Source organism: Balaenoptera acutorostrata, chromosome 18, assembly GCF_949987535.1.
Source record: "Balaenoptera acutorostrata chromosome 18, mBalAcu1.1, whole genome shotgun sequence".
NCBI lineage: Eukaryota > Metazoa > Chordata > Mammalia > Artiodactyla > Balaenopteridae > Balaenoptera > Balaenoptera acutorostrata.
The window spans coordinates 32,447,739-32,468,973 of record NC_080081.1 but is presented as its reverse complement, the minus strand read 5'-3'; the positions used below and the strand labels follow the sequence as shown (position 1 = coordinate 32,468,973).

At 37.5% G+C, this 21,235-nt stretch overlaps 1 protein-coding gene across 4 annotated transcripts in view; it reads right to left on the bottom strand.

The window, feature by feature from the left end:
• The window catches only part of KLF12 (KLF transcription factor 12), a 478,511-nt gene that overhangs the window by 316,022 nt on the left and 141,254 nt on the right, over positions 1 to 21,235 (bottom strand). For all 4 annotated transcript variants that reach the window (XM_057532951.1, XM_007186207.3, XM_007186206.3 and 1 more), the window contains exon 2: positions 20,567 to 20,630. In XM_057532951.1, coding sequence (XP_057388934.1) covers positions 20,567 to 20,599 — 33 coding nt within the window. In that variant the 5' untranslated portion in view covers positions 20,600 to 20,630. The remainder of the gene's footprint in view (positions 1 to 20,566; positions 20,631 to 21,235) is intronic.

The window sequence follows — 21,235 nt, the reverse complement described above, 5'->3', positions numbered from 1 at the left end:
ACATTTTTACAAGGCACACTAATGGAATTCATTCAACTACCTTGAACTATACTCTAACATTATAATGCATTAGATATTTTACAAAATGGCCCCAACTGACCTTTCTGTTCTGTCCTAAACTAAATTACTCTTTGGTTTCTAAAGTTATGCTCTTTTTTTCTCCCTGTGTGATTGCTTGTATAACTCCTTCTGGTTGAATCATTCTCTTTCACAATTATTCAGTATTAGCCATCATTCTTCAATGATCATCTCACTTGAAGACTTTCCTGTTCTCCTAACAGTTAGCAACTACTCCCTTTAAAATCCCATCTTCTTACTGCATTTCATCATATTATTATATTATACCCTTTGTACTTGTTTTATATCAATTCTCTCCATGCTGACCCTCCCACTTTTCTCTTCTCTTTCCATAAACATTACTTGGCTGATCTCATTCACTCCAACCGCTTCAAGTGCCATCAATATATCACTGACTTCAGGCTTCCCTGGTGGCGCAGTGGTTGAGAGTCTGCCTGCCAATGCAGGGGACACGGGTTCGAGCCCTGGTCTGGGAAGATCCCACATGCCGCGGAGCAACTAGACCCGTGAGCCACAACTACTGAGCCTGCGCGTCTGGAGCCTGTGCTCCGCAACGAGAGGCCGCGATAGTGAGAGGCCCGCGCACCGCGATGAAGAGTGACCCCCGCTTGCCGCAACTAGAGAAAGCCCTCGCACAGAAACGAAGACCCAACACAGACAAAAATAAATAAATAAATAAACTCCAATCTCTTAAAAAAAAAAAAAAGTGTACAATAAACCCCCCTACCATTTGACCCACTCTCCAAAAAAAAAAAAAAAAAAAAAAAAATATATATATATATATATATATCACTGACTTCCTAAGTTCCTAGCCCAGAACTCTCTCCTGAGCAACAGGCCCAAATATACCCACTGGAAAATCCCTTTGGATTTCTCCCAGGACGTTCCAATCTCAAAAGTTTAAAAGATCTCATGTTTTGCAAACCTGATCCTCCCAGTAGCACAATCCACCCAGTGACCCAAGCCCCATCTTGCTACCATTTCTGACTTCCTTCATTTCTTCAACATCACATACACTGAATAACTAAATCTATCACTTTATCTCCTAAATATCCTCCAAATCTAGCCATTTTTCTCCACCTCCACAGCCAAGCCTAAAGCCAGTTGAAGAGAGTATCATCATCAGTCCTTTATTTGGTGGTCCACCCTTATTTCCCAACCCAATCCTTTTTATATATACTCAAGAGTTCACTAAAATGCAAAGCTGGTCATGTCACTTTCTTCCCTAAACCTCTTCACAAGCTCCTTGCTGTTTTCACAATAAATATCAAACTTTTAAGTTATAAGACACTAACATAATTTGAGTCCTCCTTCCCTCAAACAGGTACTATATCTCTTGGCACTCTACTCTCAAATCGTAATGATTTTCTTTTTTTTTTTTTTTTTTAACAGTTCCTCAACTTTGTCACAATCTCCTCCTCGCCTGTGTTCTTTCTCCAAAGTTCTTAAATTTTCTCTGGTGGGCCCCTACCCATCTTTAGGTCTCTTTTAGTCTAAGCTTCATTTTCATTTGAAAATCTTCACCATACTTACTGGACCATATCTAGGTGGGTATCCCTGCCACGTGCTGTCACAGAACCAAACACTTCTCTCACCAAAGCTCCTCCCACATTGTGTTGATACATGACTCTGTGCTGGTCTGCATTTACTACGAAACTCAGCACAGACACACACTCTACTCACCGTATTTACCACTGCAAGCCCAGAAAAACTGGCACTGTGCCTGGCACACCCTGAGTCATCAAAAAAAAAGTTAAGGAATTAATAAATACGACTAGACAGAAAGCTCTTTCATAGCATCCCCATACACGAATAGGCTTGTTTTTATTCTTTCTAAAGCAGCAAGGATGAAAATTATTCTTCAGAGACCCTCAACATTTTTTTGAAAAATAAATGGAACACGTACAAAAATGAACTGAAGGAGAACACTCCTCTACTACTTTCAAATTGATAAATGATCATTTCAAGGAATGAGTTGCTCAAGGTAGAAACTGAAGCTCCATCATTCATACATTCTCTTTCACATCACCCTTGACATCCATCACCAACATCTGTCAATTAATTCTCCCTCTGAATCATATACATTCTCTTTATCTCCATCTCAGGTGCTAAGACTCCAAGCCAAGCCACCACCATGTCATGCTGCCCTATAATAGCCCAACTCCAGGTTTTTGCAACCTTCCAATGCCTTTTCCATACAGAAGCCCATGTCATTTTCTCAGAACTCTTGACCATATGAACCTCCTGCTTGCAATCTTTCAAAGACTCTGACTGCATTTAAAGTGAAATGGAATAATGTCCTCGCAATGCTGAAAGACAGTAATAACTAAGTAGCTGGAGTATGTAAATTCAGACAAAAGAAGCATACAGACAAAATGCATTATGAAAGGAAAGGAAAATGACTAAGTAATGAGACACAGGACATATTTCCTAAGAGTATTAAAAAATTCTAAATGAGTATGCATCTATTAGCATAATTCAAAATATACACAGCCAAAATTTATAGAAATAAGAAGAAACTAAGAGAGTCATGATTTTTAACTCATTCTTTCAGTCATGGATAGATTAGCCAAGAAATGGAGATTATAACCCATTCTTTCAGTCATGGATAGATTAGCCAAGCAAAAATCAGTAAGGCTACAAAGATTTTGAGCAAAATAATTAAAAAGCTTTATCTACTGGACAAATATAAAACGATATACATAACAATAAGAGAACATACATTCTTTCCAAATCCAAAGCATTTACAAAACTTGTCCTTGAAGTATGCCATACAGTAATACTATAAATAATTAATATCAAGCAGACAACATGCTATAAATATAACACAATGAAGCTAATGTTTGGTAATTTAAAATTAACTAAAAGTACACTTGGAAATTAAAACTTCTACAGAGGGTCCCCAGCTTACAATGGTTCAACTTGCGAGTTTTCAACTTTATGAATGGTGTAAAAGCAATATGCATTCTCTAGAAACCGTACTTTGAATTCTGAATCTTGATCTTCTCCCAGGTTAGTGATGTGCAGTATGATACTCTGGTGATGTTGGGCACCGGCAGTCATCACAGCTCCCAGTCAACCACATAAACAGGAGGGTAAACAATCAACACACAAGCTTTCTGTACCCAGACAACCATTCTGTTTTTCACTTTCAGTAACAGTGTTCAATAAATTACATGAGACATTCGACACTTTATCATAAAACAGACTTTGTGTTAGATGATTTTACCCAATGTGGGCACGTTTGTGCCCAGGTGGGTAAAACGTTAAGTGTTCTGGGTACATTTAAGGTAGGCTAGGCTAAGCTATGATGTTTGGTTAGTTAGGTATTGATATATTAAGTGCATTTTTGACTTAGGATATTTTTTTTTTCTTTTTTGGCCACGCCACTTGGCTTGTGGGACCTTAGTTCCCTGATGAGGGATCAAACCCGGGCCCCTGCAGTGGAAGCACAGAGTCCTAACCACTGGACCGCCAGGGAATTCCCGAGGATATTTTCAACTTATTATGGGTTTATCAGGACATAATCTCATCATAAGTCACAGAAGATCTGTAAATAACTCAAGACTCTCAGAAAAGAATTATAGTGGAATACAGAAAATAAATAGGTCTAAATGATATAGAAAATACTTCATACCAAAACTCATGAAATACAGTTAATGCTGTGTTTAGAGAGAAATTATATACTGAAATCCTTAGAGTATAAAGTTAAAAATTAATTAGTTCAGTAACTAAATTTATCAGACTATGAGAAGAAACTCAAGAGAAAATGAAAGACAAATAAAAACTAAGAATACATAAAAAACAAAAATACAATAGAAGGAAACAACAACAACAACAAAAGGAGCTCTTTGAAAAGACTATAAAATTGACAAATCCCTGGCAAGACTTACCAAAGGAAATAAAAAGAGAAGTAAAAAACATAAAAATAATCATTTTGAAACAAATAAAATGAAAAGAGAGACATAAGTACAGATACAGCAAGATTAAAGATATAATTAATGGACAACTGTGAACATCCTTGCTATGGGCTGAATTGTGTCCCCCATAGATTTCTTATGTTGAAGTCCCAGTATCTCAGAAAGTGACTGTATTTGGAGATAGAGCCTTTATAGAGGTAGTTAAGGTAAAATGAGGTCAAATGGGTAGGTTTTAATCCAATATGACTGGTACACAGAGGAAAGACCACGTGAAGGCACAGGGAGAAGAAAGCCATCTATGAGCAAAGGAAAAAGACCTCAGAAAAAATCTACTCCATCAACACCTTACTTCTAGCCTCCAGAATGTAAGAAAATAAATTTCTGTTGTTTCAGCCGTCCAGTCTATGGTCCTTTGTAATGGCAGTTCTGGCAAACTATTAAACTCTTTATGCCAATAAATTTGAAAACTTAAAATAAACAAACAACTTTATAGAATATACAACTTACCAAAACTGACTGAAGAAGAAACTGAAAACCTAAATAGTCTTATTACCACTAAAGGAAATGAATTTCAAGTTCAAGTTTTACCCACAAAGAAAACTCTAGTCCCAAATAGCTTTACAAGTGAGTTCTACCAAATATGTAAACATAAGATTATTCTAGTTATTCACATGCTCTCAAAGAATAGAGAAAAAAGATTCTAACATTGATACCAAAACCCAGTCAGAATATTATAAGAAAAGAAAACTACAGGCCAATCTCACTTAGTAGATACAAACATCCTATATAAAATTATCATGACAAAGTGCATAGAAAAACACTAACCATATAATAAATATATATTCAGCCAAATCAAAAATTAAAGCAATACTATAAAAGTGAAAAGAAGGTCCACAATCTTGGAGAAAATATTTTCAACATATTTAATCAGCGCTGAATATCTACTCCAAGGTGAGAAAAAAATTGACTACCATTCAGTAGAAAAATAGGCAAAAACACATGAAAAGGAATTCCACAGATGAAACTCAAATAACCAGTAAACATATAAACCATTAGTAATAGAAAAGTGCAATTAAGGCCACAAGGAAACACTATTTAACACACACCTGACTGACAAAACTCTAAATGTCAGCAGAAACCAAGAGTCAGTCAGGATGTGGAGAAATGGAACTATCAAACAGTGCTATTTAAGTGCTGCAACAATATGGGAAAGCAACTGGGCATTATCTAGTATAGTTGAAAATGTGCATACTCTACAATCCAGCAATTCTACCCCTAGAGATATACTCCAGAGAAACCCTTCTACTTGTGCACCAGGACACATTTAAGTGACTGTACACAGCAGTATTGTTTAAAATAGCAAAAAAGCTAGAAAGAATAAAAATGTCTATTGCTGAAGAATGGATAAATTACAGTATGGTCATATAATATAGTTCTATTCAGTTGTGGAAATGAATAATTTTACCTACATGTATCAATGTGGATGAATATCAAAAAACAAAATTTGAGTAAGAAAAGCAAGTTACAAAGGAAAAGAGTATAGCACTACTCATCTGATGTCCCAAGACAAGTAAACAATATATAGTTCCTGAATACGTACTTATGTATGATGACAAGCATTATAAAAAGCAAGGAAAATACAATAAAAAACGCAGGATAATGCTCATGCCTAGGACTAAAAGGGGTCTTTAAAAATATTGGAAACATTCTATTTCTTAAGTTGGGTTTCTCTTTATCATTCTGTCTTATAACTTACATATACATCCATCACATATATTCTTTTACATCTACGAAAAACTTAATAACTTCAAGAAAGCATCTATCCCTACTCTTTCAACTAGAAACACATTGTTTAAATTGATTAAATAAGAATTTTCAAAGTTATTGATTCTGAAATAAAATGACTATTAGCTAGAATTTGCTTTATTAAGACTACATAGTCACCACACAAAACAAGCAATTATTTTAAGAATCAAAACTTAATTTGCAACACCAAAGCATAAGAAAAAGAGTAGAGGGGAAATCCTCAGAACACTCAACTTATCAAACTGGGGTGGGGGGGGGGGGGGAAAGCATATTATCCATTAAAAAAAAAATCATGTTGCTAGATGCATTAATACAAAATTTTTGGGCTATCACAGATGCACAGACTAACAATCATAAATAATTAGTATAGGAAAGTACCCTCTTCATATTTGTTATTTTATTTAACCATAGTCTGAGCAGTAAATTCAGAATATTTTTGCCACGTCATCAGCATAGTTGTGTAGGGTAACTGTTTAGGAAAATCCTGCCTTGCCATTTTCCACATAGTTAGCTCCTGTAAACCAGACCTTTTCCCTCAACCACTTTTCCACTTACTGGAAAAGTCAACCTTAATATATTTTCAGTGTTTCAGGTTTTGTGTGACCCATTTGCCAACTTTTCAGGGCCTCATCTTTCTCTCTCTTCCATCACACATGATCACATGATGACACTCTTTAACACTTTTTTCAAAGAGGAAAAAGTGAGAGATCAGACTCATTTTCTCTCTCATTCTCTTTCTTTTGCCGTCATTCATCCTCCATCCATCCGTTTATTCAAACGTCCATTAAAAAGATATCCATCCATTTTGCTTTAAAATCAAAAATAGGCAAAAGTTAAACCTACTTGCTTAAACTGAGTTTTAAAAATCTGTGAACTACAAGTAACCACGTTCCCTTTATGCCTTCCTTTCTCCCAAACCTCCCCCTCTATAATGGGCTATGTAACCTTGAGCAAATTGCTTCATTTTTATTGATTTTTTCCTCCTATTTACATTAATCCACTTGAATGAGATATTTCTTATAGAAACATCCAACTCCAAATTTCTACGTTTCTAAGATATATGTTTGAAATTTTCAGCATTGCTTGAGAAGAAAAATCTAGAAAACAGCTACTCTTTTTTTTTATTTTTTAATTTTAAAATTTTTTATATAATTTTAAAGGTTACTTTCCATTTACAGTTATTATAAAACATTGGCTATATTCCTCGTGTTGTAAATACATCCTTGGGCCTATCTTACATCCAATCGTTTGTACCTCCCACTCCCCCATCCTTGTACTGCCCGCCCCCCACCGCCCACTGGTAAGCACTAATTTGTTCTCTGCATCTGTGAGTCTGGAAAGAAGCTGCTTTTTTTTTTTTATTATTTCATTTCTTTTTTTCTAAATTTATTTATTATATTTATTTATTTTGGGCTGCATTGGGTCTTCGTTGCTGCACCCAGGCTTTCTCTAGTTGTGGTGATCGGGGGCTACTCTTCGTTGCGGTGCGTGAACTTCCCACTGAGGTGGCTTCTCTTGTGGTGGAGCAAGGGCTCTAGGTGCGCAGCTTCAGTAGTTGTGGCTCGCGGGCTCTAGAGCGCAGGCTCAGTAGCTGTGGCGCACGGGCTTAGTTGCTTCGCGGCATGTGGGATCTTCCCGGACCAGGGCTCGAACCCGTGTCCCCTGCATTGGCAGGCGGATTCTTAACCACTGCGCCACCAGGGAAGTCCAAGAAGCTGCTCTTGAGAGCAGCAGTAACATCATCCCTTTGAAGCACAGACCCTGCATCCTGAACTACTGAACAAGACTGAGCCAACATCAAAAGAATAACAATTCGCTAACCCACTGGTCCCATTTAGTCTCCCCTCTCACCCGGTCAACATATTTCAACATGGAAAGAGCAACTAACATTACCAGCAGTTTCTGCTGGGGCTTTAGTAGCATCTGTTTCACAGTTAGAGGCAAAGTAAGATGGAGACTTAATTTCTCATTCAAAAAGCACTAGAGACTTCTCCACTGTAATTAAATTCTTACATTACAACAATGTATATTGTTTCTGGCAGAACAAAAAATAAATGCTGTTGCATAATTGATTAGAACCGGGGAAGAGACCTCAATTCACACTGAGTTGCAACACAGAAATCTTTTGGCCTTTTCTCTCTTTGCCGCCCCTTGATTATTTACACCAAGCTGGCCAGAAGTGGGCTGGGGAACTGCCAAACTGTATGCCCCGGCCACCTCTGAATATCTGATATCTCCGTTTTCTTCAAACTCTATGAGGAGAATTAAGAAGTGAGGTGGGGATACAATGATTACCTAGTTATACAAGCAAGCATTTCAGATGCATAAATGTCCTAGAGTAGAACCAGAAGAAATTATAAATGGAAATCATTTAGTTGCTTTAAACAATAAATTCTGCTTACTCTCCTCTACCTGTAATCACTCAACCTCTCCTCCTCCCACACAAATATCTTCACAAGTAGCTCCTCCACAATTATTTCTCTACTGGGGCCTTTCTAAATGGCACTTTTATAAATAATGTACAAACAAATGTTACGAAACAAAGATTAAATGTATGCCGTTCTACTAACTGCAGTGCAACCTTACGCAAGTCCCCCAAGATCTCAGAGAATGATAAAGGTTGTCACGGATGGAAATAACATATCTAGCCAGAAGCCAGACACCCACCTATTTCCATCATTTTCTCCTTTCTAGAATGAGTATATTCTGGAGGAGAGAAGAGTTTACAAGCATAAATAAGATACTCTGTCCTTCATATCTATAGGTTGGCAACATTAATCTCCGTGAAAAGTAGTCACCACTGGAAAGAACTGAGTCCACAAAGGGAATAACCAGGTAAAGTGTCTCAATTCATGTGATCCTGGTGTTTAAGGACTGTGAATTCGATCTGCAATTCAATTTAAAAGGAATGGAGTAATTAAATTTAAAAAGTAATTAAAACTCAGAAAAATCTAGCAAGCGTTTACCCATAAACTAGAATCAATCAACCTCTCTCTCTCTTCCACACACACACGCGCACACACACACACACACACACACACACACACACACACCACGTAAATGTAAAAATATAAACTGGTATATTCTACCAGTATCTGAACTTTTTTTTTTTAGCAACCTAATTGTTCTTACTCTCTATCTGATTAGAATGCTATTTCTGAATTTACTCTAAATCACAAAGCAGAGTCAAGTCCTTTCTGGGGTTACGGATGGAATTCTGGGAACTGAAGGCAGGTTACCTTCAAAAGCTTTTCTTCTTTTTCCCCCCCGAACCCAGTAAAGGGCTAATACCCTCTCCCTGCCTACCTTCACCCACCTCTCCAAATGCTCTCCTTTACCTCTGTTCCAGGAAGGCCCATCGTACAGGATTTCCTGGTCCTGCACCAGGGCTCAACACAGACCTCCGGGAAACCTCTGGAGAGTCGACCTGTGAGATAACGAGCCACGTGCCCTTCCAGCCTGTTGCACAGGCCCCACCTTTCTTGGCGCCAGCATGCTCCTACTTCAGCGGTCCCGCTGGTGTTAACCTTTGCCCTCTAACGCTCCCCCCCCCAGCCCCCAATCCTCCCCTCCAGTATTAGCGCCTCCTGTCCGGAACCCAGTGTGAATTTACACATGCCTCCTCGGTAGCTGCTCTCCAGCGATCCTGTTCAGTTACAGCCTGTCAACCTCACCTCTAACGTACGCTGGCCCTGGCATCCTTCGTTCTTACTCTGGATATAATCTCTCAATCTCATTCTTGCTCATAATTTTACTCTGAACTTTACTACCTGGGTAAGCCCCTAACATCCGGATGACCCACCTATTTCCACCATGCAGAAAATCAGAATCTCCCCTCTTCTCATGCTATGTTTGATCTTCCTGTGCTCTCAAAGCTCCCCACGGCCACACGGCCCTGGCCTGAGCCTGACCGTTCTACTACATTATAGACGGACAGTCAAAATCCAGGAAGCAGAGTGATCTCCGCTACTACGGACACCAAAAACTAGTCAAGTACCACATGAGGCCACAAACGATCCTGCTGTTCCTCAAGAGATGAGCAGGGCTCCAAAACAGTGAATCCAGGCAGGTGGTTGTCAGAGCAGGTGAGACTTCTCTGTGCGGGACATCATCTCCACTACAAGCCTGGGTCCCAGAGACGGTGCTTCCGGTCCTCGGACAGGAATGGAAGCATCAAGGAAAGAGGGCATGAATCAGAAAAGGTACACGACGTACAATACTCAGGTGGAGGGAGGGGTGAGGAAGGAGACTCCTGCAGGAAAATGGAGAGAACGGGCAACGTGGGACTCAGTGCTGGGCATGAACCGTCACAGCTCAGCTGAGCTCCGTCTGCATTGCCCAGCACTGTCTTCCCTGCAGGGTTCCACAGCTCCCGGGTTATAAGGGACGCCGTGGGGAGACTCAGAAGGCAGAAGTGCAGCAGCCCTCATGATCTCACCACACTCAGAAGCTCAACGCAGGGCTCAGGGGCGGGTGCAGCTCATGCCCGCTGTCGCTCTGTGCTTGCACACTATGCTGGCTCAGGGGTGGAACGGGCCCACAAGATCTCCAGCAGCTTATCTGATTCTCACACGAGACACTTCTGCCTCAGAGAAGGCGCCAGCTTCCCCTGCAGTCCGCAGCATCCGCGAGGTCGGAGGCTGGTGAGCAGTGAGGAGTCTGGCGGACTCAGCTCACCCTCACGGCTTCCGTTCACCCCTGCTCTCCAGCACCTCCTGCCACCCTTCCTTCCTGACTGCGTGCCCTGCTGACTTCAGGCCTGGCACCCAAAATACAGAGGCAACAACCACACCTACCTTGCCTAACTAGCTCCTAGAATCGGATGAGGTCGAATCCTGATACTAAATTCCATGTTCTCTACCATTCCCATGGTTCTGTTCCTCTGAGCCAACCCTAGCTCCAGGAAGAAAAGCATGCTGAATATGAATAACCCACTGATTCTTAAACTGGAATATTTGTGAGTCTTACTTCCATTAGGCCTTAAGGTATACTAAGGACTAAACTATAAGGTAAAGAATCATACTCATTGTTGAGTCAATAATTATTCATGATTTTATTAAACAAAAGTCTCTTTAGAGAACAGTAAGAGATTAATTCTCAGCTAACATCAACTGGAGAGAGGGGAAAGAGGTTGCAATTTTTTTTTTAATGCACAGATGTTGATAATAACAAAATTAACCAGATAGATATTATATTTCAACAAATGCTTTTAATAATCAATCATTACGTTGCTTTAATACTCTGATGTTCTCATTAAATCAAAACTGGTTAACTAAAATGGTTATGTTTAAAAGATGCTCGTATCATTTTTATGATCACTCCTGAAAATTTCTGGTAAAACACATTATATAAACTACTTTGGTAATGTACTCTAAATAGGATGACATAAAGCTTAGCTGAAGATCCACTATAATCAAACGGCCAGAGAATGAAAATGAGAGAGAGAACACAAAAGTACACCAGAGCATGTGAGACAGAGAGAGACATAAAACGGGAGAGAGACAGAGGGGGAAGCAAAGAGAAAATCATTTGGACACATAAACGAGCCTCAATAGATTTTAGCTGAAATATTTAATGGTATCACTGAATATTACATTTATCCTTAACTCCAAAAGGAAATTTTGCAGGGCACTTTTGTGCCCAAGGGAAAGAAAATATACTTTTGTGTTTACTTAGAATTTTTTTTGAACAAAAAAACTGTGACTTTTACTCCTATTTCTTCCAGAAAATGTGACACCATCATTCGAGGCCCAGGTCAAAGGTCACTTCACAAGTGAAGCCATCACCAGCTCCCTAGGTTTCATTAAATATATTGTAGCACTAATCATATCAAATAGTAGTAACTCATTTGCCTGTCCCTGAGATGATGAAGCCTTGAAAACAGGGTCTAAATATAATTTGTCTCTGTAGGCCTGTGTCTAACAAATAACATACTCTAAGTATATGATTACTAGATTCAATCAGACTACAGCATAGGTGTCATGATTAATTTAATGTATCAACTTGACTGGGCCACAGGGTGCCCACATTAAACATTATTTCTGAGTGTGTCTGGGAGGTGTTTCTAGATGAGATGGGCATTTGAATCAGTGGACTCAGTAAAGCATGGCCCTCCCCAGTGTGGGTGGCCATCGTCCAATCTGTTGAGGGTCTGAGTAGAACAAAAAGTGGAGAAAGGGAGAATTAGTCCTTTCTTACCTGCTTAAGCTGGGACACTGGCCTTCTCCTGGGCTTGGATTCACATCACCGGCTCCCCTGGTTCTCAGGCCTTTGGATTTGGATTGGAACTATACCACTGGATCTCCCAGGTCTCCAGCTTACAGATGGCAGATCATGGGACTTCTCAGTCTCCATAATCACATGAGCCAATTTTTACAATAAATCACATACATCATATATATATATGTATATATATACAAACACATATATATGTGTGTATGTGTATATATATATATATATATATATATATATATATATATATATATCCTATTAGTTCTGTTTCTCTGGAGAACCCTGCCTAATACAAAATAAGCTGTCAACATTCTGTGAGGGAAACGAATAACATGTGTACCAACCGCTAGAGCATATCCAGTGAGTGCAAGGATTTTATTTCCTCCAAGAGAAAGCCAGAGGTACTATTTCTTATCAATACAGAGTAACAACTTAGAAGTCCCCAGTCAGATCCTGAAACTGGAAGCTGACATATTAAGTCAGAGACCCGGTACCCCCTGGTACGCAGGTATGTTCCAGCAGTATCTTCAGTCCAAGGAAACAATATAGATACAATTACTGGCCTGAACAGATTTTCCTAAAGCCAAATGGACATAATTAACATGACTTAAAATAATGAAATGGTTATTTTAACGAGCACTTAGTAACTACCAGACACTATGGGAACGCTTTAGCATTTTACTCACTTAACTTTCATGACAACTTTATGGACGAGACATTACTATCATCATCATCGTCACCCACATAGCACTGGTGTGACAATGAGCTACAGAAGCAGGTGAAGCCCTGGCAGAGCTGGGATTGAAAGCTGGGATTGAAAGCCTGCATATAGAGCCAAGCTCTTAAACACATCAGCAAGTTCGACAGTCTCCATGGGTCCCTTAAATGTACCTAAAATACTACCTATTAAAAATGGTGACGTGAAGGCATTTTTATACCCTTCCTTTAAAACTCACTGAAAACTTTTAAAGCCAATTTAGAAAAAAAAAAAAAAAAACAGAGAAAAACTCCATCTTAAGTGAAAGTAAAAACAGTCAGAAACTCAGACTGCCAATCAAAATATATTCATCAAAGACCGTGAAACCTCGGAATCCTCGGGGAGCAGATACATACCTCCTCAGACCTGGAGCGATTTCCTAAAAGTGAAAATCACAGCGATGAAAGCCCTATCCAGTGAAAGCAGAGAAAGTGGTGCTAAGGGAGCAAACACACAGATGCAGCATTTTCTAGAGTCTAGCTCCATCATCCAGGGGGTCACTGAAGTGCCAGAAGTACAGGAGCCTTTGTCCCCAGAGGCTCTGCTGTACAAGGGCAATTGAGGGAGGACACTGGAAGTAACACCTTTATTTAGAGTATGTGAAATAAGAAACGCAAGACAAAGATTTGGACTCATCTAGCACATGCCCAAAACTGTTGGTGCCCCTGTCCACAATACTACCTGCCATACTGGAAACTACCGGCCCCATTCAAAGATGGGTAAAAACCAGAGAGAGGCCACAAGGGAACTGTGCACGAAAGCAGCAAATATTAAAAGCCAGAGAATAATGTAAGCAAGAGGCCAGTGAAGAACAAACACCACAGGAAGAATTATCCAAGGAAACAGATGAAGAATTTGGATAAATAACACCACTTCACAGACTCAAAAATAATAACAGTTCAAACAAAAGGGTCTTGCGTTAAAAGAAAATAATATTCAGGAAAGTACAGGGCTCAAATGATAAAGTACAGGATATGTGAAACAGATGAAAGTAAGTGGACAGAGTTATGAAATACTACAGAGATGATAATTAACTCCAGGAACTAAAAAATAACAAAGAATTTGACTGAAAAGATAGTAAGAAAAAACGTTGAATGGGAAAGCACAGTTAAGTGAAATAAAAACGTTAAAGGTGAAGACCACAGATACAAAAAACCAAGGAGAAACATTATACCTATCTTCAGGGTTACTAAACAAGAGAACAAATAGAAGAGACACCTTAAATATAATATTTAAATCTGAAGACATAAAAACAGAGTCTACTTCTCAGAGGTGAATGGCAGGATCCAAGAAAAACAGATACAGAATGATAAAAATCAAGAAGCAAAATTGATGAAGTTACTGAACTTCTAGCTTACTAAAAATAGTCCATGTACATCTGAACACAAAGCAAGACAAGAACAAGTGCAAAGACCAGTTTGCTTCAGCCTTCACAGTGACACCAAACACCAGATAACAGTAAAGTAGTGTTTCCATATTTCTGAGAAAAATAAGAATTAATACTAAATAGCTTTGATAATTACAGTTAACAATCAGAAAATAAATGTTAATAACATAAGTTTTAAGAAGACAGTAAAACAAGAAGAGGGGAAAAGAGTTAGAAATGTCATTAATTTACCCATCTTTCATAGCAACAAGTCAAAAGATGTTGTTTGAAGTTAAATTCAGTCATTAAAAAAAAAAACACAGAATTATCAGAACTCAAAGTTTTTTATTTTCTTTTTCTCTTAACTCTCAAATGATAGCATCACTTTGGTGAAAGGACGTTAACTTGAAAATAATAAATTCCTTTGGTTTAAACTCAGCTTCTATTTCTTCCATCGCATCAGAAGCAAACAAAAATAACTATTAGAAATACAAAGTATAAATATGATCCTATTTTTGTAAAACCATCTCTCTTTACCTGTATATATGTACACAGAGATGCTGCAAATAATGCTCACCAAATGCTAATAAGTGTGAGACAGGTGATGGGACTTTGCATGCTTTAATGTTTTAAAATGAGCAATGCATCATCTTTTCAAAGAATAAAGCCATTATTCTATTTCAATAACTGCATAATCTTTCTCAAATCCCTGTATATCATTTTGTTCTCGTATCCCAGGTCTAAGAAATCAGACACCCAAGGGTGACGGGACTTGACAGAAGAATGACCTCATGCAGGACTATATTTTAATAAATATGCTATATACCTACTAGTCTGGATCATTATCAAATCTACTGATTAGGCTCAATAAAAGGAATAACTTTTAATATAACTAGATATGCCTGGAAACAGGATGAACTGCCACATGCAGTAGGAAATTCCAAGGAGTACTCAAGATATAGCGCTAAAGTAACCAACCAACTCTTATGAAAAGACAGCCGTGTACCAAGCACAGATTAGAGTCAATGACCTTTGTGGGCACTTCCAATTCTGAAAATACTTGACTTTGTGATGTGACGTCATACAACAAAGTCATGAATCTCTGTCTTATGCTGTATAAATAATAGTAGCAAGCAGGACCCATACATTTAGAACTCTACGGCTCTGAATTACTTTCATAAATATGTCATATTTTCTTTCACCCCATAACAACTCTTGAAATAGGTAGGACAGGTGTTATTAGTTCCACTTGGCACTTGAGAAAATTAAAATTCAGAAAGAAGTCACTGGTCCAAGATCATACAGGCAGAGAACTGCAGAGCCAAGACTTGACTTTTTGTGATTCCATGTTTACTGCCCAGGCAGCTACTCTACATAAATGTACAGTGGCCTAGCGCTGACAATATATTTCACTTACATCAACTGGGGCTTTCTCAACAACTGTAACTACTTAGCTCAAAATGAAAGAAAGGCTGGATTGTTGCTATTAGTCTTTCTACCTTGTGTGAAGAAAGAGCCTTGAAACTTCATGAAAAAGAAATTTAAAGTAACCACCCTATATATGCCCATCGCTACGAAGCAAGCTTTTTTCTGTAAGGAATTAAAGCTCTCCCAGAAAGGCCTGCTATTGTCCTCTTGCTTTCCAAATCCAAAAAGGAAAACTTACCCACTGTTAACGCTGAATGGTTTAAGCAGCTGTTCATCAGAGGTAGTCACAGAGCAAAAGTTTGAACATGAACTCTGATAAGCTGGACTAATGTATACGCATGCATATGTTTTGGACACCTGCTCTAAACCAGCTGTTGAGAGCACTTGGGAAACACACTGAAATGGCTGGAAAACAATGGAGCAAAGCCAGGTTTGTGGAGTCAGGTCCACACACATTCACAATGAGAGCAACTGCTAAAATATGTTAAAGAGCACATAGACAAGGTTTTATGCTGATATATGCGAATAGAAAATAATGGATAACTGGGATCTTTTTAGAATTTATTTAATGTTATCTAATGGCAAATGGTAAAGTGACAAATTCAAGTGCAATGAAATGGAGTAAAAGAAAGAACTTAAAAACTGAGTAAAGAACTTAATGTGAATATACACACACACACACATATATATATATGTATATAATATATATATATAATATATATATATTTATATATTGTATTTTTATATTATTAATTGATTGATTGGTTGAAAGAGGTGAAGACAGCACCTGAAAATAAGACTATTGATATGGCCACAAAAGAAATTTTACTAATGCTATTTAGGCTGTTTAAATATTTGAACATAAGCAGGAAGGCATAGCACGATATTCTGTGGCTCTTGGCAAGATTTTATCACCACTGGCAAACTGGAAATGTACAAAATAGTTTTAAGAGCCATATTCAAATCCCTTTTCAATTATGTAGACAGTGGCAATGTTGCACTCACTGCTGACATTTTAAAAACGTCATCTTAAAACTGACCTTGGGAATATACGTGAAATATAGAAAAGATAAATTTCCAAACTGCAATTTTCTCTCTGAATCAGACCTTATTAAAACTAACACCACCTGATTCAAGCAGGTTAAAAAACAAGCATCAATGTACTCTTTGTTCTAAGGCACCTATAACTGAAAACACAGATTGAGAAATATAAGGAACAGCAAGAAGAAAAACATAATTCATTGGGACAAACACATTAAGTGAAATACTCACTGCTCCTTCCTCTATAAAGACTTCTGAACTCATGAATTATGAGCTATGAGGCACGATCATTTAGAATGAATCACACATAATGTATTATACTTAATCAAGATAATATTTTCAGTCTATCCTCAGGGTAAGTATTAACACAAAGATTCTCTTTGCGATAATCTTCAGTTGTCATAAAATTAGTTACAGAGCAATGACACTGTCAAAATGTATAACTTACAAAGCTGACACTGATCCATTCAAACGTAAAAATTTAATTACAACTGAACAAAAACATAAATATAAGATCAACATCATACATAAGAAAAGGGATAAGTGCTTTCTGCATGATAATGAGTGAAGGTTTCCATGTTTACACAGCGATGAGTCAGGAAAATTTGAATTTACTACATTTGCCCTATTTGTCTTAAGGAGTATAGAAAATTGTTTAATGTTACATTATACATGAAATTATCAGTGGTTTGCTGGAGCTAGCTCACCTCCAGCTCATGAGAGCCAATTGTTAAATTTTAAGGAATCTTGCAAGCTCTTTGTTAAACCATTGAAACCAGCTGTAGTGGGAATATTTACACCATGGGAATTGACAAATATTACAGATCAGGCCTCCCCACCCCATGCCCTAGAGCCAGTTTACTAGCACACCTCTAATCCACATACAAGTAAGTACACAGTACAATTAATTCTCACAAAGTAAATGCACCCATATAGGTAATACTGAGATCATAAAAAAGAACATTACCCAAAAATCTACCTTATTATCATCTCTGAATCAAAACTCCCTCCAGAGGGCTAAAAATTTTCCAGAAACAAATACTACGAAGGAGAAATTTTAGCAAGGAAAAAAGGAAGGCTTTTTTTTTTTTTTTGGAGAGTCCACATACATGTAAAATCATACAGTATTTGCCTTTGTCTTTATTTCACTTAGTATAATGCCTTCAAGGTCCATCCACGTTGTCACAAATGGTAGGAGTTCCTCATTTTTTATGACTGAATAATACTCCACTGTGTATATATACCACATCTTATTTATCTTTTCATCTCTTGACAGACAGGTTGTTTCCATGTCTTGGCTACTACAAATAATGCTGCAACGATCATGGGGGTACAGGTATCTCTTCAAGTTAGTGTTTTGATTACCTTTGGATATACTCCCAGAAGTGGAACTGCTAGATCATATGGTAGTTCTGTTTTTAATTTTTTGAGGATCTTCCATAACGTTTTCCATAGTGGCTGCACCAATTTACAATCCCACCAACCAGTGTGCAAGGATTGCCTTTTCTCCACATCCATGTCAGCATTATCTCTTATCTTTTTAATTGTGGCCATTCTAACAAGCGTGAGGTAGTATGTCATTTCTCTGATGACTAGTGATATTGAGCATCTTTTTATGTTCCTGGCCTTTCAGATATCTTCTTTGGAGAAATGTCTATTCAGACTTAGGACCATTATTTTATTCAGTTATTTGGGGGGTTTTGCTATTGAGTAGTACGAGCACCTTCTATTTGGGGATATTAACCCCTTATCAGATACACAGTTTGCAAATATTTTTTTCCCATTCTGTAGGTTGTCTTTTCATTTTGTTGATGGTTTCCTTTGCTGTGAAGAAACTTTTTAACTTGATGTAGTTAGTCCCACTTGTTTATTTTTTATTTTGTTGCTTGTACTTTAGGTGTCATATCCGAAACATCATTACCAAGACCTATGTCAAGAAGCTTTGTTCCTGTACTTCCTTGTAGGAGTTTCATGGTATCAGGTCTTACATTTAAGTCTTTAATCTATGTTGACTTAAGTTTTGTAAGTGGTGTAAGATATGGGTCCAATTTCATTCTTTCATACATGTATATCCAATTATCCTGGTACGATTTACTGAAGAGACTGTCTTTTCTCCATTGAGTATTCTTGGCTCCCTTGTCAAATATTAGTTGACCATATATGTTTGGGTTTATTTCTGGGCTCTCGATTCTGTTCCATTGGTCTATTTGTTGGCTTTTTTTCTACCAGTACCATACTGTTTTGATGACTATAACTTTATAGTATAGCTTGAAATCAGAAAGTGTGATGTGACATCTCCTGTTTTTTGTTCCTCAGGATTTCTTTGGCTATTCAAGGTCGTTTGTGGTTCCATATAAATTTTAGAAATGTTTTTTCCTACTTCTGTAAAATACATAATTGGAATCTTGATATGGATTGCACTGAATCTATAGATGGCTTTCAGTCATATTAACATTGTAACAGTATTAATTCTTCCAATCCATGAACATGAGGTACCTCTCCATTTATTTGTGTTTTCTTCAATTTCTTTCATCAATGTCCTGTAGTTTTCAGCATAGAGATCTCCTAAAATTTATTCCTTTTCATCCCCTTAAATTTATTCCTAAGTATTTTACTGTGTTTGATGCTATTGTAAATTGAATCAATTTATTCCTTTTTCAGAAACTTTGTTGTTAGCATATAGAAATGCTACTGATTTTTGTTATGTTGATTTTGTATCTTGCAACTTTACTGAATTCATTAATCATATCTATCAGTTTTTTGGGTTGAGTCTTTAAAATTTTCTATATATAAAATCATGCCATCTGCAAATAAAGACAATTTTACATCTTCCTCTGCAATTCTGATAACTTTTCTTTTTCTTACATGATTGCTCTAGCTAGGACTTCCAGTACTATGCTGAAAAGAAGTGATGAGAGTGGACACTCTTGTCTTGTTCTCGATCTCAGAGGAAAAGCTTTCATACTTTCACCAATGAGTATATTAGCTGTGGGCTTGTCACATATGGCCTTTATTATGCTGAGATATGTTCCTTCTAGGCCTAACTTGTTAAGACTTTTTATCATGAATGGATGCGGAATTGGAAGAAGGCAATTTCAAGTGAAAGATATAATATGGAAAATCATTTGTAAGTATCTGTGAAGGTGGGCTGGCAGAAAAAGACATGATGTACATTTATTTGAAGATAAAAGGAGCAATGGGGGAAGGAAAATATGAAACTGTATGTGTTGTACAGCTATATAAAGAGTTATGAGGCACATGCCTCTGTACTAGGCTTTATGAAATAGAGATGGTTTAACATATTGTCATTTTCTTAGTATTAATTTATGTTTATATTATGACCAGTATGAAGTACACAAAAAGTTCAAATAAATACTACAAAGTGATAACCAGCACTTGATTACTGTTGAAATTCCCAGGATTTTTTTTACCCTCTAATTTACACCAGTACTTTCCTGTGAAAAACCAAAGTTAAAAGCCTTTCATAATCATCCTATGCCCTTGATGAAAGCCAAGACTGCAGGTGCAAAGAGGACAGCATTTGACAGCAATCATATGCCATACAGCACTAGGATTAGGATTATGCTTGTGGTAGGAATTGATATATATTAAACAAAATCTGGCTTTTTTTGTGTGTGTGCCAGTGATCAGTTGTATCAAGTGGTTTCCCATTTTTTAATTATCATCTGAAAGTTGATTCTTAAACCAGCTTCGGTTCCGGAAACTGACGACAGCTAGACTTGCACAAAGAAGGGTTGCCTCTTTATAATTTTTTTTTATATTTAAGGGTTTAAAAACAAAAATTACACTTTATAGATAGATGTCTCTAACCTTTGACCTCTGTCTCACAGACAAAGAAGTGCTCTAATGAGAATAACTGCCCAAAATTAATGTTCAAAATAGGACTGCCACTGCAATTATACAGTTTGACTAACCAACCTTTATTGTTTTCCTCTTCATATGGATATTCATTCATCCATTTGTTTCCAGAGTCACATTGATCCTGCAAGAAAAGCACACACACACAAAAACAAATAATTAGAACCAATAAGGGGTTAATATCCAAAATATATAAACAGCTCATACAACTCAACATCAAAAAATAACCCAATTAAAAAATGGGCAGAAGATCTGAATAGACATTTTTCCTAAGAGGACATGCAGATGGCCAACAGGCACATGAAAAGATGCTCAACATCGCTAATTGCCAGGGAAATGCAAATCAAAACCACAATGAAATATCACCTCACACCTGTCAGAATGACTATCACCAAAAAGAACACAAATAACAAATGTTGGCAAGGATGTGGAGAAAAGGGAACCCTCATACACTGTTGGTGGGAATGTCAATTGGTGCAGCCACCGTGGAAAACAACATGGAGGTTCCCCAAAAAACTAAAAATAGAACTATCATATGACCCAGTAATTCCACTCCTGGATATATATCTGAAAAATAAAGAAAAACACTAATTCAAAAAGATACATGAACCCCAATGTTCATAGCAGCACTATTTACAATTGCTAAGATATGGAAGCAAACTAAGTGTCCAACAACAGATGAATGGATAAAGAAGATGTGGTATACATATACAGTGGAATACTACCCAG